The following is a 23036-nucleotide window of genomic DNA, read 5'->3' as shown; positions in this document are numbered from 1 at the left end:
CATGCGAAAAGTCATTCTACCACAATTTTACAATCATTACCCTACTCCAAACCCTTTCTACTTTCACTTCAACCCCGCTCCTTTAGAAATACAGACAGTTGTAAGATAATAAACGAAAAAGACTCTCTTCCCTGTTGGCTATCGCTAGCGACTGACGTACTCTATTTTGCCTGTTGACAACCGCTAGGAACAGACCTATTCTCTCTCTACTGTTGACTGCCACTAGCAACAGACATTTTCTCTCTCCCTCGCTTATAATTACGCGATAAATACCGCGAATCCTTTTTTGAATTGTATACAGACGTAAATATGCTCTATCTTGTGATCTCAGTGTTATTACCGCGAGACACGTGTTGAGAAACCGGTAAAGACAGCTCCCGTACGAAGAACAACCGCAAGTAAAAGCCTGTAAATACCGCGAGTGTGTGTGCAGCAGAAGTATTGGTAAGACTTTTTATAAACTTAAATTGCTATTATCTGTATAACCCTTTAACTACATATCCAATTTATTTGAACCAGCCGTATGTAATACAGTCCTCATACACTGAAATTGCCTGTATTCATAATTTCACATATGTACACCCCTTTTTGTATAACTGGTTGTGTTCCTAAAATCTCCCACGGAATTTGAAATACAATGTAGAACCCAATATGATAAAACTTTTCTTCATTATTTATTTTAACACAACTCCAATTAAAACTATAGCCAGACTACTTCTCATCTTCTTTTATTTCTTTATTATTGGACATTATTTACTTTACACAATATTATAACGTACAAGAGTAATGTGTTACCAATGGTTTAGTTAATTTATTATCATACATACTGAAAAAATACTGAGACGTGTCCCTCCAAAGAAACTCTACGTCCCTGACTGTCTTAATTAATTTTAATTATTGGACCAACAGTAGAATCCCAAAGAGAACAAAGAACCTAGTGCGAGTTCTATAATTATTCGATTATTGCAAGCTTTCATCCCCCCTTTAGCGACTCTTCCTTGTCAAATATATAATTTCCAGAAGCACCTAATCTAAAATCAGTCGTCGGTTATTGAACTGAATCTAAGTGTTTGAAAATGGTAAGTTACTTAAATAGTTGTGTTAACAGTGTTAAGAAATATTAAGAACAATTTATATGCTTATCCTTTTACAAAAATATGCTGCAGAACGAAAACTTTGATTTACTTCGTTTTTTTTTTCTTACTTAACCACTAATATTAAAATTTTCTTCACTTCTTTTCCCGTTTCCTTTCTAGAATTTATTTCTGAACAGTTGTCTAGAATTTTTTCTTTGTTGATTATACTGGAACTAAAAAATTATATTAAGGAGTTTCTGTGTAACTCCACAAGCTTTTCTTAGTATAAAACTTATACACTTTAATATTCAGATAGCTGTGTGCATAAATATAAAGTGTACCATAACTAGTTCCATAATTTTTTTAAGGTTTGTAAGACGATTCTGGTCTACAAATTTTTCATCATCATTACCATAGCATCTACACTCCTTACGGAGCAATTGGTTATGTGACATCTCTCCATAATCTTTTTGTTTTCTCTTCTGTTTTTTCATAGAGATTTCCATTCTCTAACTTCCTAAAATCTTCTATTATCTGATTCTTCCATCTTGGTTTAAGTCTTTCTCGTAGTCTACCCATCACTGGTCTATAGTTGGTGATTTCCTTGTTAACTGCGTCTGGATTTTCCTTTCTAGATGCTTTACTCATCTGTGTTTTTGTATCTTGATAAATCTGACGATGTCTTCTCCTTTCAAATGTTCTCTTATTTCGTTGTTCATCAATCATCAGCATTCACCGTTAACTCAGCACAGTGGGATTGCTATTCTCCGAAATCTTTCTTCATCTTTCTGTGTCAGGCACATTACTTCCGCAAAAGGTTGTAAATGGTTGAAGGTCGTTATTATGATAATGCCTTCAATTTAGCAAAATAACTATGACCGTTAGATCCTAATTGTTGGAATAAATTTAGATTAAACATCAAACAAGGTTCTAGACAAACAAAGTGTACCATGAGCAGATTAGTGTATCTAAACAGCATTGCATATTAAACGATATAATAAAAAGAGGTATATAATTCAGAACCTGAGAATAAAAAATCAATAAAAATCAAATGAATCGGTCATTTCAGAAACAACATGAATCAGAAATTATAGTTTTAAGTAAATCACAAAAAACTTTTTTAAAGAGTTGTTAGAAAAACTGCTTTAAAATTAATTGTTGCAATAACATTTCACTATCCTGTACATTATGCATTACATGTTTTTTGTAAAAATTGTTTTTTCTTAAGTCACAATCTGGTTTTAAAAAAAGTGACTTATGTTGTCTATCCTGTACAGAAATAAAAAAAAATATATTTCTTTTTTGAAAATTTTATTGTCTCTCAAACAAAATATAAGCAATAATCGTCATTAATTGCATAAGTAGTAGGCCACTACATAATCTCTTCAAAAAATGATTTGTTTTTCTCTGGTATGTAGTCCACGATCTTGTATATATCTTCAATTTTTTTATTAATTGGTAATTTACTATCCAAATAGTCCAGAACTATTAATAAAAATGGAATTCTATCACTTATTTTAAGTTTAAAGTTGTTATTAATAAAACCATTATTATATTACGATACTGTTATAGTACGTGGTTGGTTTTAAGAATAAAAAAATTGGTAGTAAACTACATTCATTTTACAAATTCTCATCTGCCAACAAACGCACGTGAAAACAAAACAGGGTCGTACTGAGGTATATTATATGAATTTTAAAAATATTTACTTTTGAAACTCTAAGTGTTAGAATTTCTTGAAATTTAATCATTGTGAGCAAAATTTAATGTTCCATTGAAGAAAAATGTGCTAAAATAAAATATTCATTAACTGAGAGATACATAACAAAGTGAACATTTTGAATAAAGTAGCATTGTCATAAGCATTGTTTATCAAAGCATAAAAACATACCATTTAAATTACTCATAGTCTGAGGAGCTACATGTGCTCCTGTCTTCGTCTGGATTTATTATTTGGGTTCTATATAGTTCTCTATAATATTGCCCAACTTCCACATTTTGGACTCGACTTTTTGTTGAACGTATTGCACAGATTTCTGCCACGTAGTTGGACTAATAGTATTTATTGCATTATAAAAAATATTTTTTATATCTGCAAATTTAAAAGTAGTGTGCTACATAATTTTTTACTTCTGTCCAGATGAGTTCAATTGGATTGAGCTCACAATGGTATGGGGACAGCCTTAACACTACTAGTTTTGGCTTTTTGCCATCTCATCAATGATATATTTATAATATTGTCCCTTACGTTCCTTAACGATAGCCAGCAGTTGCACTTTTAACATGGATTCCTCAAACCCTATATTTTTTTATTTCAGTCACACTTGGATGTCAGCTTTTCTAGAAGCAGTAGTTTGAGTTTTTTCCAATTTTCTGGAATGATAAGACGCGTTGTCCAATACGATGAAGAAGTTGTCTTCTAATCGGGGCAGTATATTTTTGAACCAATTTTCAAAAGATTTCCCGTCCATCTCTTCATGGTAGTCTCCACTTTTTTTATTCAAACACCCACAGCCCTTCTGGAACAAACCTATCTTCACTGCCAATGTGACAGATTATTGGTCTTTTTCCTTTTCCTGAATATTTTATTATTTTAAACATTACTTGAAGTGCAACAGTACATAAATATTTACCTGCAAGATTTTCTAACCCCGTAGAAAGTCTATCTAAAAACGCTTGTTTATAAGACGTTACGAATTGTCGACCCATACTTTAGATTTGGTGTGACCAGCGTTTAGCCAAGTCTCGTCTAAGTAGTAAACTTTGCGCTTTTCATTTCTATAGGACTTAATTTTCATCAGAAATTCTCGTCTCCACAAGACAATTTCGCCCCTGTCCATCAAAATGTTATTTCACTGACGACGTTAAAACCTAAAATTTATTTCTTTCAATAATTTAAAAAACGTAGTTCTTTTGAAGTTGGGCAAAACCGGATCTTCATTAACAACTCTCAGATATTTCAAAGAAAAAATTGATGGATGATTCTTCTTATTGCTTCTCTGTCAAATTCATCCAGCGAGTTAACAATACTTTTACGATACTCAACTGATTTGGTGTCGACAATGTTTTCGTAATTTCGTATTCATGAACCACATTGCGTATACTACGGCTACACACGCCTACAATAGATAAAAAGTAACAATATTTGTTAAATAAAGTAAAAATACGCACTCTAAAATAAATATTAGAGAAACAATATCAGTACTTGTTTTATCTGCTACTCTAATAGAAATCGCACTTTTCGACATAAGGATTCTCCTGCATTTCCGTTTTAAATACATGTATAATCATTTCCTTCGTTTTAACGTCAAAATGTCTCTTTACTGGTCTTTTTTTAGGTGGACTGAGGGTTAAATCAATTCCAAGGAGTTCATCGGCTGTACCAGTGCTTGACATTTTCGTTATTGTATTTATCTTTAATAACTTAATGTACTTAGTTGATTGAGGTAATGTCAAAATAGCCTAGCGAAAAATAATATGTATTGTAATAAAACAAGCATCATCGAAAATATCGGTCAAGTTTATTTCAAGTTTATTTAAATATTTTCAAGTCCAGAAATATTCCATTCACTCGCGATAAAACCTCCCCAAAGAACAGCTTGGATTGACATGACATTTGGCATACACATAGCTAACATGTTAAATAAAAAAAGTTATATTGTGTCGATATGTGTTTTCGCCCTAGGGGCGAGTTTCACCTATTCTCAGGGGTGAAAAAACATACTTTCAAAAAAAGTCAGGAATTGGATAAACTGACTAATTTTAAGCAATCTTTGTTTTATAGTTTTAGAGTTTTTTCACTGAGTCAATACTTTTCGAGTTATTTGCAAGTGAATATGTTCATTTTTCAACAACAAAAAAACAAGGTTTTTAGACGGTTTTTGCAAATAACTCAAAAAGTAAGTATTTTATCGAAAAAATATTTTTAGCAAAAATATAGCTTATAAAATAGCAAAAAAAATGGTGTACGTATGAAGCCAGAAGCACATTTGTATCTAATGAAAAGTAGGTTCTTATTCGTCAAATTCCAAATAGAATATTTCAACGTAAAGGAATAAAAAAAAACAAACACTTTACTTTCCCCGACAACAAGTTTTCCACGAAAAGTGCTTCATTTTTTTGATATTCCTCGTTGACATATTCGATTTGAAATTTGAATTACTTTTCAATAGCTACAACTTCGCTTTTACTGAGTCTACAGACTTCATATAGGTATAAGTACATTATTTTTTTTAACTTTTTATAAGCTATATTTTTGCTAAGAATGTGTTTTTCGATATCATACTTACTTTTTCAGCTATTTGAGAAAACCATCTAAAAACATGGTTTTTTATTGAAAAATGATCATATTCACTCACAAATAACTCGATAAGTATTGACTTTGTGCAAAAACTGTATAAAATAAAAGTTGCTTAGAATTGTTCAGTTTATTTAATTCTGGACTTATTTTGAACGCATGTTTTGTCACACCCGAGAAAGGGTGAAACTCACCCCCATAGCAAAAGCACACATCGGCATAATATCACTTTTTTTCTTTGTTTTTAGGTATGTATATGCCAAATTTCATGTCAATCCAAGCGGTTCTTTAATATTTACAGCAAAAACCGTGAATAAATGGACTAAAAAGGAAATAAAACTTTTCGAAACATCAATAAATTAAAATATTGGTTTCTCTTACCTTTATTAAAGTAATTACGCCAAGCTATTTTTACTTTTGATTAACAAATACCTTGTTTTTGGATACTAAAAGTTGACTACACACTATAAAGCTTAATACTAAACACTTAAACTAAACTCTAAAAAATAACACGACCAGTAAATAACTTAACAATAACTATAACATGTAACACACAATATATTAACTTGAAAAGTAACACGCTACAATTTGAATTTAATCAGACTGGCAAGTTTGGATCTGTAACATGAGAATCCATCTGGCTTAAGGCAATCAATTATATTTAATAGCCTCTTGACGAATGAGAGGGCGAATATCAACACGTGCGTGTGTTTACAGAGTGGAATTTGCTAAATGAATATACTTTACTTTGAAATCTGGAAAGTAATTTTTTTATCCTTTTTTATTTTTGCCTATTGAGTCGGTAGACAAACACATTTTTGAAGTTGGGAGTGAATCTGTGAAATCATTACATATGTAAGATAATGAGTAAGACAGAGACATAAGATATATTTTCTCTCTCTTCCTCTCTCGAATATAAATTTGATCCTTTGTATATATAATTTAATATTATATATATATATATATATATATATATATATATATATATATATATATATATATATATATATATTATATAAAGATATATATATACATATAATATTATACATATAATAAAATATTTATTATTATTATTATTATTTATGTGATATGTTTTGTATTATTTATTAAATGTTCATAATCATATTATTCTTTTGTATTTTAAAATAATAATCTCAATAAATCACTGTATGATCCAGAACTGTCAATTTTGAAATACATTTGTGTGATGTCCTCGGTAGTGTAGTAGTCAGTATCTCCGCCTGTCACGCAGGAGACCGGGGTTCGATTCCCAGTCCCAGACTTATTTTATTAATATTATTACATTATTGTCATTTTTAAATACTTATGGATATTGCAGTTTAATTTGTATTGTATTATTATATTAATAACAAAAGAAACAATGAATTTTACTGCAGAGTATGTGTAAAAAAATTTTGTATTCAACTCCTTTCCTACATATATGAAAATAAAATATACATTTTCATCAAAATATTGATTCAATCTTTTATTGTTAGTAAGTTGTTATTAATTCTGTTTCTCTTTCTGCTATGTCTTACCTATAGAATTACATATGTAATGATTGTGCAGATTGACTCCCAAATAAATTTGTATAACGGCGAATGTGTGTATAGAAGTGTAACTTCCACCGGCAGTCCCACTGGACTGCCACACCCGTTTTTTTGTAATGTTTTTTCCACCACTTTTTAAATTAAAAAATATTCGATATTTCCATCATTTTCACAAGAAATTTTTTGTGTCGTGTAGAATTTACTATCACATATGTATATTCTTTTGGGTGGTAAATACGGTCAAAGTTTTTTATGACTCTTTTTATTGCCGCCAAATTTATATTGTTCGTCAAAAAGGAATGGCCACGTTGTTGAAAGGACTGGTTTATGGTTTTAAAAGTTCCAGTATCTACTAACGAAAGTAGAAATCTCACTACAGTATGATTCTGGTTTTGACCGGCACAGCTGACAGAAAATAAGTAAAGCTATTTCACAGCAGTAGGTACTTCAGACTTCATATAATCCATAAGAAATAAAGCAACTTCATTGGGATTTTTTCTGGCGTGACTCTCGTAGAAGGTGTAAAACATCCCATATTTTTTTGCATATTATGAATTCCAAAGATATTGTAGGTTAGTTGACGTAAATAAATAAGTGGAAGTTGTAGATTTTGCATATAATCAAACGTCAGGCCACATACAGTGGCATCTGTCTTGCATATCTCTTCAATTTCTGCCATTTTATTGTAGAAATTCTTTGCAACTCTTTGAAATTCAGCAACGGTCACGTGCTTCGCTGTGTTGTTTAAAGATGAACTTTCAATTTTTATTTTTAACTGTTCACATTAATAGCAAGTGTCTACCTGTGGACGTTTAAAAAATGTACCTGGAAAATCTTTAAAATGTATGCTTCACTGAATTAGTATTATTATCATCAGAAAATTTGGCACAAAATAGGTCATACCTAATTCGCACATTTAATTTTTTGTCTAAATAGTGCTTCTCTGTCCCTATCTAATTTGAAATTTTAGTGGTAAAACTACCAATATGAGTCTTAATCGGTTCTATTAAATTTTCAGAATTAGCATTCCCTGAAATATTTTTTCCACCTTTATCTAGTGGTGCTTTACCTGATACAAGAAGCTTAGAAATTCTTCGAATTCCTTTATGACTTATAGTGTGAATTATCGTGAAAGCATGAAACCATGAAAGACTTTCTTTTTTGCAAACAATAATTTTGCCAACCGAGCCTGTCACGGAGTAACTAATGTTAGATCTTCTATTCTTTGGATTTTCATTTCGAGGTCGACTATTTTTTACTTCATACTTTCCCATAAGTCCTTGTAAGTATAAATCTTTTTCATTCTTGGCCAACAGGCTTCCGAATTTGGCAAGTATTTCAGCCCTTTCATCCACATTAACTTTTTCAAAGCACTTCAAGCGACAACTTCAAAAAATATATAATAATTTTACATTGTAAAACTCTTAATCTTAAAACTTACCGACAGTCTCCTCCTGGTTTTCTTGCAGGTACAACATTACCTTTATAATTTTCATATACTTCCCCACGCAGCCTAGCTTTATTAATAATTTCTGACTTGTGTTTTTTACCTCTTTTTGACTTTTTTCTAAATTCAGGTCACTATTTGTGCCATTTATTGCAACCATCTTGATCGTTTTGTTTACAAATGACAATTCCCGCCGTCAGTCGATGACTCATCTGCTTAGACAAGGAAATAGAGGGAACGCGTAATCGTATGGAATTAACTGAAGCAGGCACCAGAAAGGTTGCCAGGTCATATTTTATTTCTCCAGTAGATTGAGAATAATGGATATATATCAATAAATAGATTTTTTTTCAAAATTTATAATTGAACACTGACATAATGATCATTTTTTAACATGATTTTATCGTTAAATATTTTTTAGTAGATTGATATAGTGTTGCAGTAAATCAGAAAATTAAAGTTGAAATCAGTAGATCTACTGAAAAATCAGTAGATCTGGTAACCGAAGTAGTAATGGGCAACGTACAGGCACGAAAATATGGCGGTCACATCGAAACTGGCTTCACTTTTTGAAAGTTTATTAAATGAGCGTTACCTATCCTTTGTCTTTCCTTGACTAAGCTCATGTAGTTTTCGAATTGATTGGGTATTTATATTAAGCTGTTTATTACAGCAAGTCGTGACTGATGCTTAGAGTGGTGTGTTGACGTATAAAAAACGGATTTATGAAGAAATGTCAATATTGCCAAAAATTTACTCATGTTGTTTCTGAAAAGACCGATTTGCATTCAAAAATTTTACAGTAGAGCGACAAAACTAAATTTTATGAAAAAATATTAAAATTTTTAATTTGATTTTAATTAAAGTCAGCAATATTATATATAATCATCTCATATTACACAACAGATTTTCTATATTTTCCCTCAATATTCAAGACAACGCTGACCATGTCCTGTAGACGATATTTGAATGCTATGCTCGAACAACGTTGTAAACGCCAAATCACATTTTGTCGACAAATTGAAAAAAACACCTTATAATTGTTCTGAAGCTATTTTCTTGTGGCATGTTAAAGTAATTGCTATTCAAATGGGAATAAGCCACAATTAAAGGTTAAAATACGATTGAATAATATTGAAGTTTCAATTTTCACTTTGCAAATCGTTCTCCGATTGTCAATGTTAAACTCTTGTGTTTTCCCTCTGTTAATTTGGGTAATCACTGACTTGGTTCATCCAATTTAGCTCGAAATGACAAATTACACGATTGAAAACGTTGACTTACAAAACACGTGTAGAAAATTTGGCGCGAAACACTGCCCAGTTTAATATATACAACGTTGTTACACCGAAATTTGAAGGTTGACTAATGTTCAAACTACCAAAACAGGCAAGTTAAGTCTCATATTATTCCCCACAATCAGCAGTATATTATTTTGCACATATAGAACGTTGTTTCATAGGAAGCCCACATATGAAAGTATTGGCGTTTACAACGTTGTTCCAGCATAGCATTCGTTTGTTTAAAGTAATAAAACATGATATTTAAAAAATTATAATAGGCGGTTTTTTTTTAGAATGAACTAGACAGAGAACAAATAATTAGTAAGTACCCAATTTATTATTTAGACAACAAAATTAATGTCTGAAGCCATTATCTTGTGGCAAATTTTAACATTTAACTAGTCCATTTTTTCTTAAATAAACCACAACAATTGTAATATTAATTGCATATTTCATTGACATTTTAACTTATTATTCGAAAATGGTTTTAAAAATACACAGAACCTGATCATAAACAGTGTGATTTCTGTCTATTAATGATACCTAAAACAATCCTCTTTTAACAAATCTGCGTATTGCCAGGCTGGAAAGGGGTCAAACACATATACGTGTATATTAACATAGACCGAGCAGTCTGTAGAGCTAAGTGACAACACCTTTGTTTTCGTTGTTAGTTGTGTGTCTATCTTACATCAAATAAATAGAGCAGCATCTCTTTTTGGTCGAGAGTGGGTTGTGCACCCACAAAATAGCACAACTACTTTCATTCATTGTCATATAACTGTCCTCTTTCTGTAAAAATTTCAATAATTTAACACACATTTCAAAAATATATCTCTTTAATAAATATAAATAACTTTAATAATTTAAATAATATAAAACATCACTCTTTCATTCAACACAAAATAACATCTGTTAACATCTCTCCCCTCGAGAAAGTTCCTCGTTAATTGTCAGACAGTTACAACATTGACCGAATATCACCCATTATCTGCAATACAAGAGAGTTTAAACTATGTGTCACGAATCATTATATAAAAATTCTTGTACCGGCATGTAAGTAGTATTTTGTTTATTTCTAATTTATTACAATTCAATAGATTATCTCTTATCAATTTGTGGGTTGTAACTTGGTCTGCTTAATCAATTTTATGCATATTAATAAACACAGACATGTAATATTGGCATAATTACTATAACTTTTTTGATCTACAGTCGGTTCACAATTTGTTGATAGCTCACTACAAGTTTAACCCTAATTAGAAAACTGAAATACAGAGAGGATAGGTAATACGATATAATAGTAAAAACCAACCTAAAACTGACGGTTTAAGACGTTTTCGACTAACCCACCTTATATCTGAAGGAATACAATACCTTATAATCCTATTACGGGGGTATTTTGAATGCTTAGAGATGAACAACCAGTGTCGTAGAGTATATGATTGAAACATTTATTTGAACTAAATAAATATATTTTTTAAATTGTACTTATGTAAATTGTATTTTTTAATAAAACTTATTTATTTTATTCAAAAATAAAAAGTTTCTTGCCATTTGTAAAAGATACATTTATTTAATTAAGGAAAAAGGCGCCAAATGTCGCCTGGCAAAATTTCCAATGTGTTTTAAATGTATCCATTATTTTCGAATCCGGAGAAAACTAATAAATATTTTTGAAAAATTTAAACGCAGAATGAAAGATTACATTATTACTCAGGGCAGAAAGTCCCTGAAAACTTCTACAATGTTTATTTTAATATATTATGTAACAGGGGTGAAAATAAAAGAGAAAATATAGTATAATTTTTAATTGAAAATATTGCATGTAAAAGAAACTTTTTATTTATTCTAAAAAATATTTCATTCTGCCTTTAAATTTTTCAAAAATGCTGTTTAGTTTTCTCAGGATTTGAAAAAAAAAATTATACATTTAAAACACATTAAACATTTTGACAGGCGACATTTTGCGCCTTTCCCCTTTAATACCTTACGATTACAACTATTATTACTTACCTTATATATATAATTACGATTAGAAAACTATTCAAATTCAAAATAAATAGCATGAACTTCGGGATCCGAGTCATCTTGAGGGTTAATAATTAGGGGTTGTGTCTCTACGGTCGCATCAATTATGTTATCAAGATCCCACATTTTTTGTTCTTCTTCTATTACATGCCTTACTGCATCTTTCCAGTTTTGTATTGTAATATATTATAAAGACTCGTATAACAATTCACGTAAAGCTTGTATTTTATATAACGTATTTTTTCTAGCCACATAACTTTTCATTTGTGCCCAAATGAGTTTAATTGGATTTATTTCGCAGTGGTAGGGTGGAAGTCTAAGGACTGTAATGTTTCGCCTTTCCGCCATTTTGTCAACTATGTATTCCTTTAACTTAGATTTGTGTTGCCGGGCAATTTTAGAAGTTCTGCTTTTACCATTCCATCTTCGTATGGCAGATACTTATTCCGCAGCCAGTCAAGAATATCCTGTTTTTTCCACACCGTCGGAAGTCTTTCTACTAGTCGTGAATGATAAGGTGCATTATCTAATACTATAATTGAATTTGGTGGTATGTGTTCAATCATTCTGCTCAAAATACTGTTCGAAAACATCAGCTGTCATCTCCTCGTGATAGTCTTTTGTGCTTTTAGACTGAAATTCCAACAAACCATGCTTAACAAATCCTTTTTCACTTGTGAGAAATTATTAATCTACTGCCTTTACCAGAAGGTTGGGAGATACCAGTAGACCAACCTTCCATAAAGGCTTGCCTGGAGCTTAATATATTTTTATCTGAACAAATTTTTTTTAGAGTATGACCTGAGTTTACCCACGTTTCATCCTGGTAGAAGATGGGCCTTCCTTCAGCCCGAAATTTTCGTATGGATCTTAGATAATTTCTTCTCCAACATATTATCTCCTCCCGATCAATCAAAAGTGATTTTCGGTCTGATTTCTCCCACCGGAAATTTATTTCTTTTAAAACTTGCCACAATTTAGTTCGTCCGATATGAGGCAAATCCGGGTCGTCTCTAACTTCTTGTAAAATTTTGTTTAGGTTTGGTATTTCTTTTTTGAAAAAAAATCCATGAATTTTCCTTCGAATATCATTTTTGGCAAATTCATCAATTTAAATAGGCTTTTTCCCTCTCTTTAAGTGTTCGTTTGTGTTTGGGTTAGCTATACCGTGTTTTTTCTTTCTGATAGGAACCTATATATAGTTGACTCTCCTACGCCAGTCATGTTGGCACAACTTTCGACTATGTTGCGAACAGTGTTTGTTAGATTCTGAGAAACCAGAGCATCGTGAACATTCAGGACAATAGTCTTCTCTCTTGGTGAATAGACAGACTTAATGACTGTATGCAACAGTACCGGTGTAAAACTTGATGATGTTGATGATGAAGCCATCACAAACAATCCAACAAAACGAGCACGAGCGAAAAGTACGTATATGTTCGTAGGTATATGGAATAAAAAATCACTCACGCACTGCATATAATTCGCAAAAGAAATATTCGAGACGCTAATTACAGCCGTAGACGCGGACACACCGACGAGCCGTAAATTACATGCGATCAAAAACGTACTAAACAAAAAAATTGTTTTCGTTCGTAATAACTTCACCCTTTTAAGCTAAGTTTCGAATATAAACTGAACAAACGAGGCACGAGGCCAAAGCATACCCATTATATTATTAAAAATCTGGGGAATTCCATCCTAATTATCTTGCAACGAATAGTACCTTCGGATATGAATTCCAGGTTTTCTAGTAAAGTGATTAAACGCAAAGATTAGTATTGAAATATCCAAAGAGATAAGGTATTCTTATTTACAAAATTGTTAATGGTTAAATTCTTATTTTTATTAATATAATATAATTACATAACATTAGCCGTAAAAGTTTGTTTTTTTGCTAAATATATTAGTATTAAAATATTATTATTATTATATATATAACAGTATTAAAAAATATTATATTATTATTTAATGAATAAACACCTTAGGAACGCCTATGGTTTACGACCGTTTTATAAGTTAGAGGCACATTTCGTGCTCTCAACAAATTATGAACGGAGAATATATCTTTATAAGACAGCACCCTAATATGGGCTATTCATAATTTTAGCATTTAATTTACTTTATACTGCTTGACCTGAAGATGCTTTGCAAATTTTAGAAAGCGAAAAAGGTCGTTTTGGGTGGTAAAATTAAATTGATTGTAAGTCTAATTTATTTCTTTTACCTATAAACAATAAACTTTCAAAAACACACCACACGTCTCTAGTTGCAAGCTACAAGATACTGAAATGAAACTCGTACCCCCACATTGTTGACACTATCGTCGTGTGACCTCACTGCGCAGCTGTTGCAGATGCCAAAACACAGCAACTGGTATCTACTGTGTTTTGAAACGAAATAAACTACTTACTGTGTTTTGACATGGAAAAATGTAACTAGCAGTGTAGATACTGTGTTTTGAGTAAGCCATATCTTCAAAACCAGTCAAGATAATACTGCATATGTCGGCTCTAAAAATACTACAATAACACAGTATGTACATATATGCAAAAAACGCAGTTTCGAATTTTATGTCAGTTACTGTGTTTTGGCATGGAGCAGCCGATCTGATACTGATGTAAATTAATTTATGATTTTTTGTAGTCAAAGTAAGTATTCATACCCTTTTTAAATTATAAGAACATTTTCTTTAATAATTGTTCATAATAGTTATTTTTAATATTTCCATTTGTTTTTTCTCCCCTTATATTTCCATCCGTTCCATCCGCTTTTCTCCCCAAATCGTTAAATACCTCCTTTGTTGAAAATACCTAGTTTTTTAATTTTTGTACAGTTTCTTATGATGCAGTTACGTTTCGAGTTCCTCTTTCTATATAAAAAAACGTTGACTTACAAATTCATTTATAATTTTAGGACAATATTACAAGTAGTTTATATTTCTATTTTTACTCGTAGTGCTCAAATCGACATTTGATGCTTTTGATATTGAAAGAAAGGGATACATCGAAGCAGATATGATAGGAACTATAATTGAAATGCTTGGTACGAGAGTAACTGCTGCTGACTTGGATGTAAGTAATTCTCTTTTAAGTTGTTTTAATAATAATTTCATGATTTCAGCCGTTGATTTGTGAGTTAATTTGTAATCTACTAATGTCCGATTTATTTACTCAATAATAGATCTTCAAGTTGAATAAAAAGATACCTCGTAGAGACTTAAAGGTAATGACATTAAGAATAGTTAGAAAACCAAACAGTTTATACATATCTAATACATACCTAAAGGAAAAAGTTGATTGAAAATATTTTCAATCGAAAATATAACGAATGAATTGCAGATAAGGAATCGGTACAAAGAGCTACACTCTGATGATTGTCAAAAAGAAACTCGAGAGCTAAATATTGAAATACTAAAAAGTTCTCCAAGGCAAAACAAACGGAATAAAAAATAGAGAGGGAACAGTGATAATAGAGGATCAAGAATACAAGCAAGTATGGAGAGATATTACTACAGAAGTGGTCTTCTGTAGTAATTCCATCTTGATGGAGGAAACAACAGGAGAAAAAATGCATAACTGGAGGAAACGGTGCACGAAGAAGAAGCAGACGAAGCAAAAATGGAAAATCCCCTGGTAAAGATGGAATTAATATGCAACAAATAAAATACAGAGGAAGGGAACTGAGAGGAAAAATACTGACAGTATTGACAAATATATGGAAAGAAGAGGAAATGCCAGGGGAGTGGGAGATAAAGCAGATCATAACAATACATAAAAAGAGAGACCAACAAATCTGTGAAAATTATAGAGGAATAACGTTACTAAATACAACATATAAAATATGGACATCAGTAATAAACAAGAGGTTATCATTATCAATGATCACAAAGAAGACAGTAGGGCAGTACCAATGTGGATTCACAGAAATAAGATCTACAATAGATGCAATATACACAATAAAACAAATAATGGAAAAAGCAAACAAATATAAATTAGAATTGGAAATGTTATTCATAAACTTCAAACAGGCATTTGATTCAATTAAAAGGAACGGATTAATAATAGCACTTAAAAAATTAAAAATTCCACATAAACTCAGAAAATAATAGAAATGACAATGAGAACTACAAAAATAAACATAAAGACACAAAGAGGAGAGACAGAGGATTTCCGTATAAATAAAGGGAAAAAACAAGGAGATGCCTTATCACTTATCAACAACGCTATTTAATCCAGCATTAGAATATGTACTACGAAATATAAATAAAGGAAATCTCAGAATAAGAAGTGGTCAAATAATTGCATATGTAGACGATATCGCTATTATTGTTAAGAACATGAAAATAATAAAAGAAATGCTAAAAGAAATAAGAGAGAAAGGGGAGGTAATGAGACTAAGATTAAATCAAGAAAAGACAAAAATACTAAGATTAGAGAAAAAGCCAATGAAAAACAAAATCAAAATAGGAAGTTCTGAGTTTGAAGAAGTAGAATACTTCAAATACCTAGGAGTTACAATAAGCAAAAATGGAGAAAGGAAGTCCGAAATAAAAGAAAAATATTAGCAGCGAATAAAGCTTATTTTGCAAACAAAAGATTACTTAAAAGCAAAACACTGACTAAGAAAACATTTCAAAACAAAAAGATGAACATTTATAACATCATAATTGGGCCAATATTATTATATGCAGGAGAAACAACGACGATGGTTAAAAAAGATGAAGAAAACTTAAGAATAGCAGAGAGAGAGATTATTAGAACCATATTAGGACCAATCAGAACAGTGCAAAATGAATAAAGAAGCAGAGATTAAGGAAGAAATTACGGAATACATCGTGACTAAAATAAAAAAATGCAGAGTTAGATAGTTAGGTCACATTTGGCGAGCAGAAGATGAGGCAGTGACATACGCAATGTTAGAATGGAATCCAGGAGGAAAAAAGAGAAGGGGAAGACCAATATCAAAGTGGCTGCAAGAAGTTGAAGCAGACCTCCAAAGGGTAGGAGTCATAGAATGAAGAGGAAAAACTAGAGACAGGAAAAAATGGAGAGATATTGTCAAGAAGATAATATAAACAAAAGGGACTGAAAACCCATTCAAGAAATCCACTCAAGAAATAGGATCTAGAAAACATTCGCGGTTTAACCCCAGCTGGGGTGTATAGCCATTATATATATAAAGAGTTCTCCGGACAACACGCTACTTTCGTTCAATATTCAAATTATTGTAATAGGAGTGAATCTTTCTATTAATAAATTAAAACTTAACTGTACATTTTAGAAAATGTTATGATTGATTAAAAGTTTGTATACCTTCTAGAAGATTATTGACGAAATTGACGAAGACGGTAACGGAGAAGTTAGTTTTGAAGAATTTGCAAATCTTGCTGCAAAATTTATGGTTGAAGAAGATGAAGATACAGAAGCTATTCAGTTAGAGTTGAAAGGAGCCTTTCGATTATATGATAAAGAAGGTAAATATTTATTTAACATAGAATAAATCTTTTTGTATGTAAAGATATTGTGTGTGGATGCTACAATCATTCATTTTTCTAATAAAGTTTTGACGTGAGTGGATATTTTGCTTACTTCGTAATGTTACGCTTTCCCCTTAACTGATTTACTGAAGGGAAAGGGATTTCCCTTTTACTGATTTTTTCGTTGCTTCATATTTAGTTAAATTTATTTCCTTTTGGACATTTCTTCTCATACTCATTTCTGTTTTACTTTCATAATTACCATTTACTTGGCAGTTATCTATAAGCTTACAACGACTTTCTTTATCGTTGCTATATACATATATCTTACATAGATATCTTCATCTTACAGGATCTTTAATCGTTACTATAGTTTGTAGATGTAATTTTTGCTGTAGGTATCGTCTAATCCCCTTAGGTTTATATCTATCTCATAGTAATGATTTTTACCTCTACTCCAGTCGTCAGAGACGAAGATGCCATTGAACCTTTAAAAATTATATTAACAAACTGAATTTTTCTGAGAATGTCCATTTTTGCCACCCCAAAAAATATTCCAAAAAGTTTACCACTCTTACCCCCGGCTTCCACTTAAAGAATATGTACGCAGTTCAAAAAAATGTTTCAAATAAAAAAAATGTAGCTTAGATAATTTTGAACAAAAATGTTTGTTACTTTATATGTGGAACCAACCCTGCTCTCAAAAAAAACGCTTGAAACGACCGACGATTTTGAATCTCAGTTATGCGCAGAAAATAATTTTAAATAAAATTAGTATCAGCTCGACCGTAAAAATTGGATATGTTTTGATCAGAGTGTCCTATCGACAAAAATTTAATGAGTTTTAGGAGTAAAGAGTGAAGCTTTCGTATGCAATGTTTGCATTTTGCCGCAAATGAAGTCACTTTTTAAAAAGGTGTTAAATAAACAAACGTTGCGCGATTGTAGTCATTTTTTACGATTCTCGTGAAATCAATAGGATTTATCGCTTTCATTTAACTAGTTCTAGCAGAATTTCAACATGCGCCTTGCAGAGCGGATCAATAAGCAACTAGCAGCATGTAACAAGCAATATTATCGGCAATGGGTTTTCCATTGTTTAGAAAATGGCAGATGATCCAGCATGTAATGTGAAGTTTGTGGAAGTTATTGAGAAATATGAATGTATTTATGATTATCGACGACAGGATTATAGCAAAGAGATGTGGAAAAAACATCATCATCATTATCATCTTTAGCGACAATCCTTTGTGGATTCCGGCTGGCTGTAAGATTAGTCGCCATTCTGTTTGATTTTTGGCTGCCATCTTCTGATCTCTAGTATCCCTAAGTCGGTCTCAACTCCATCTAACCACCTAATTCGCGGTTGACCTCGGCTTCTTCTTCCTAGAAATGTTCCTGTCATTCGCTTTTTAGCAATCATGTTGTTACGCATTCGTATTATGTGTCGCCGTGTTTTTGAACGTTACAACATCTGGATCATTAAAGAACTGGTATAATTCGAAATTAAATCTTTTGGTCCACTGCCCTTGATTGTTTATAGCTCCAAATATTTTGCGAAGTATCTAACGCTCGAATATTCCCAGAAGTCTTTCAACCTTCTGCGTTAGAGTCCATGTTTCCGCTTCGTATGTAAGGACCGGCCTCAGCAGTGTTTTGTATATAATAATTTTAGGTTTTCTTTGGATATAATTGTTTTTGGACTCCATAGTATGTCCAATTTTATATAATTATATTTTAATTTCTTCGCTTGTTTTATTGGTAGTAGTGACTAGCGAGCCAAGATATGTGAAGCTGTCAACGCGTTCAAAGATAATATGACTTCCAAATGCAGTTTTCCGTTTCTTATTTGTCATAGGACCCTTAGTAACCAACATGTACTTGGTTTTGTCTTCGTTGATGACTAAACTGACTGTTTCGTCGCCGTTTCCAATTCTAAGAAATATTGCTTAACATCTTGCTTGCTACTCCCTATTATCTCAATGTCATCAGCGTGTACTGAGATTTGTATCAATCTGTTGTAAATAGTACCGCTGTCTCTAGTTCGTGTGTCTCGGACTGCCTTTTCTAGGGCAGTGTTAAATAGGAGGCAAGCCATTATCTCAAAGGATCGAGAATTTTCTCCCTGTATCCCAACGCTGGCTTTTCAGTTAGACACTGTCATTCTCGTTAATCGGACAAGTTTTTCTGGTATACCAAACTCACGCATTGATTGGTATAATACTGTTCTCTTGACACTGTCGTATCAAACCTTGAAGTAGACGAATAGGTGATGGGTGTCTAATATTTTCTTGGGGATCTGTCTTATTGAATGAATCTGGTCAACTGTTGATTTTTCTGGAGTAAATTTGGTCTAGTATTTTCCAACTATGCCAACTGTGTAGCCTTTCGTATTTTGTAAGCAGTTGTCAACAGGATTATAGCTCTGTAGTTGTGACACTGAAGCTGATTGCCTTTTTTATGTACTGGGCATATCACGCCTTAAGACCATTCAGATGACATGGTCTTATTATTCCTGTATTTTCATTTATTTTGTTTGTTTTCTTGATTTTAGGGAATGGATTTATAACAATTGAAGTTTTGAGAGAAATCTTAAGAGAATTAGACGAAAAGCTGACGGAAGATGATCTCGACAATATGATTGATGAGATTGATGCTGATGGATCTGGAACAGTGGACTGGGAAGGTAAAAGCTTTTAACAAATGTATGAATTGCATATTTTTGACACCTGCATCTATTAAGTTTGGCATCTCATCTCTACGATTTTATATCCTACAATGCGATCATTTTAATATTTTTCCCATGGAAGGGATGCTTTGGTGTCTTTTCAAACCCATCCCTGAATGGTATACATCCTGGTATCCAGTTCACGATGGAGGTGGAAACTGATTCATCCCTACCGTTTCTCGACGTTATCATAAATAAAAACCAATCCCGAGATTTTCATGACTCTGTTTATCGAAAATCAACTCATACCAATCGTTACTCTCATGCCAACTCTCATCATCCAACTTTACAAATTAATTCAGTAATACCCTTGTCTTCAGATCAATACGACTTTGCGATGATGCAAGTAGAATCTCTGAGCTTTCTAGATTAAAATAAGCCCTCATTCAAAACGGTTACAGCGAAAATTACATCAATAGGAGCATTCACAGACATCAATCTCACACTTAATCTCAATCCAAAGACTCAGCCGCTTATCATACGAAAGCTTTTCTTCCTTACATCAGAAGTGTTACTGACATAATCGACAAAATTCTTAAATTAAGATGAATAATGGCAATATTAACCCCCCAACATCTCTTGTCCGATCAATCAATGACAACATTCCAAATTAACAACACGGAGTTTATAAAATTTTTTGCGCAAACTTTCCTCGATCTTATATAGGCCAAAAAAATCGTATATTGCAAAATAGGATTTATAAACATTCCATTTCTGCTCCCAATTTCGATTCAATATTAGCTCTTGTTTAACACCATTTTCATACCGGTCACTAAATTGATTTTGAAAACTCCAGAACCATAGCCCCCATCTGCTTCTATAAACCAAGAATTATTTGAGAAGCCATAAAATTTTAAAAAAGCCAAACTGTCTCAATAAAAATGATGACGGCATATGAATACCTTCGACATGGAAACCTCTCACAAAGAAAATATCGTACGCTCCATCCGCCAATCAAATTACTACTGTCAAAAATGTTCGTGCCAACCCCCGAGCCAATCTCCGCGCTAATCTACACGCTACCCCCACGCCAACCTCCACCCAAACCACGTCACCATCGACATATAAATAAACCGTTCTTTGTTCCCAGTACCAGTAATGTCGTGTCTGGTGGCTCGGGAGACTTCTTTTTCTTAGCCTTCTGTCGTCCATGTTTGGACATAGGCCTCTCCCAACTCCTTCCATCGGTCTCTATCCTGAGCAACATATTTCCAATTTGTTCCGGCTATTCTTTTAATGTCATCAACATATCTCATCTGTCGCCTTCCTCTTGGTGGTTTACTTTCGTAAGGTCTCCAATGTTGTATTGTAGTATTCCAACGTTGGTCTTTTTGTCTAGCCGTGTGGCCCGCGAAGCTCCATTTACGTTTGGCAATTTTTGTTGCTATGTCCTCGACTTTTGTTTTGGATCTTATCCAGTCGTTCCTCTTTTTATTTGACAGTCGTATACCTAACATTGCTCTTTCCATTGTTCTTTTTTTCGTGGCTAGTTTATTCATGTTTGCCTTGGTTAGGGTCCAAGTTTGGCATCTATATGTCATGATAGGAAGGATGCATTGGTTGAACACTTTGCTCCTCAAGTATTGGGGTATTTTGCGGTTCTTAAGTATCCAACTAAGTTTTCCAAATCCTGCCCATGTTAGTCTTGTTCTTCTAGTAATTTCTGCACTTTGATTCTCTTTGTCAAGTCTCAGGATTTGGCCTAGGTAGATATATTCCTGGATTTGTTCTATCTCACTGCCATTTATAGTTATACGTCTGGGGTTATTTGTGTTTGTCATTATTTTTGTTTTTTTCATATTCATTTTTAGGCCGACGTATTTCGAGCTGGCTGCTAGTTCCCCCATCATAATTTGCAGTTCCTCGAATGTGCTCGCTATAATCACTATGTCGTCAGCGAATCTGAGGTAGTTTAACTTGTTGCCTTAGGCTCGGGAGACTAAGACCTCGGAATCCCTGAAAAAGACATCAAAGAGCATCGAAAGCTAGGCGCAATGAAAATCGATGCGGTTTAACCCGGATGACTGTTGAGTTTAATATTAATTCTTGTAGAGATTAATAAGCTTAGAATAGAATTTTTCAATTATAAGTTGTTTGTAATTTATTTTTTTTTTATTATTAATTTATTTTGGTCTCTTATTATTTTCACAATATTCCATAAACTTTTGCCTTTTTATTGTTTTTAGAAGTCGTTTTCATTTAGCAATTATGTGTTTTGCATTGATATAATTATTAAGATTAAAATTATTTTTAAGTTCTTTTAACGCCTTTTTTCATTTATTTATTATTTCAGTGCATTCTCGCCAAGGCACTTTTTTTGATATTGCAGTTTTCTTATACCTCTGCCTTGTTTGTTTGGGATAGCAATTTCTACTGCTTGGTTAATTATACTTGTGAAGTGGTCATATGATTAATTTTCTATATTTAAATTTCTTCTATGTATTTACTATACTTGTTCCAGTCAATTTCTCTAATGTTTTTTCTAAAATTTTTCGTTTTCTAAACTGGAATATAATAAGAGTAATAAATCGATGCCTTGTATTAGTACCCCTTTTGTAGTCACAACGGGATGGATACTTAATTTTTGTTTTATATAGTAATTTGTTCAAAAGTAGAAGAGGTTGGAGGATTATTTAAAATAAGTACTTAGAATTATTTGCAAAGTGGTCTTCGAATTATTCAATTTGTGAAAATGTTGTTTTAAAAATGTTTTAATTTTATTTTCAGAATTTAAAGCAGTGATGATTGGTTAAAGAAAAATGGTATTGGCAATTTCAGCATTTACTTAATACTTTTCTCACACTTTTGTAAATAATTCTTAATATCGTTTAAAAAAAAATATGTAAAATAAAGTTATCGCATCCTTTTGCCTTTGATTTATTTGACTTTTAATATTTAACATTCTTATATTCAATACGTAGTAGCTACATAAACTGTTTAAACAATATAATAATATTATTGTAAAATATATAAGCTTATAACACTGTATAGTTGTGTAGATAAAGGTCTGAGCTGTCTTTATATTGGTCCATAACCAGGCAATAGATAGTATAAATCTATCCAGCCAGTATAAATTGGTTCACTTCATAATCGACGTTAGCTTTGAGATCTGAAGTGGTTTTAAAAATTCTCCGCAAAGTTTTAA

At 32.1% G+C, this 23036-nt stretch overlaps 2 protein-coding genes across 3 annotated transcripts in view; both read left to right on the top strand.

The window, feature by feature from the left end:
• The window catches only part of oys (lysophospholipid acyltransferase 6), a 312406-nt gene that overhangs the window by 162319 nt on the left and 127051 nt on the right, over positions 1-23036 (top strand). The window lies entirely within an intron of this gene.
• On the top strand, positions 987-22756 carry LOC140440714 (troponin C, isoallergen Bla g 6.0201-like). 2 transcript variants are annotated; one of them, XM_072531078.1, is made up of 6 exons: positions 987-1079; positions 9947-9974; positions 14643-14758; positions 17010-17160; positions 19718-19849; positions 22619-22756. In XM_072531078.1, the coding sequence occupies exons 1-6, from the start codon at positions 1077-1079 to the stop codon at positions 22642-22644; spliced, it is 456 nt and encodes a 151-aa protein (XP_072387179.1). In that variant the 5' UTR covers positions 987-1076; the 3' UTR covers positions 22645-22756. The 2 variants fall into 2 exon arrangements, with proteins under 2 accessions (XP_072387179.1, XP_072387178.1); XM_072531077.1 differs by having other exon boundaries at positions 17007-17160.

Source organism: Diabrotica undecimpunctata, chromosome 5 (assembly GCF_040954645.1).
Source record: "Diabrotica undecimpunctata isolate CICGRU chromosome 5, icDiaUnde3, whole genome shotgun sequence".
NCBI classification, from domain to species: Eukaryota; Metazoa; Arthropoda; class Insecta; order Coleoptera; family Chrysomelidae; genus Diabrotica; species Diabrotica undecimpunctata.
Note: the sequence above shows the minus strand (reverse complement) of the source record. Positions and strands in the feature narration are given on the sequence as shown.

Bases quoted from the DNA above. Each gene is read 5' to 3' on its own strand.
- LOC140440714 (XM_072531077.1), top strand. The intron at 9,975-14,642 runs GTAAGTACCCAA...TTTTACTCGTAG, and splicing joins AGACAGAGAACAAATAATTA to TGCTCAAATCGACATTTGAT. The intron at 17,161-19,717 runs GTAAATATTTAT...TCTTGATTTTAG, and splicing joins TCGATTATATGATAAAGAAG to GGAATGGATTTATAACAATT.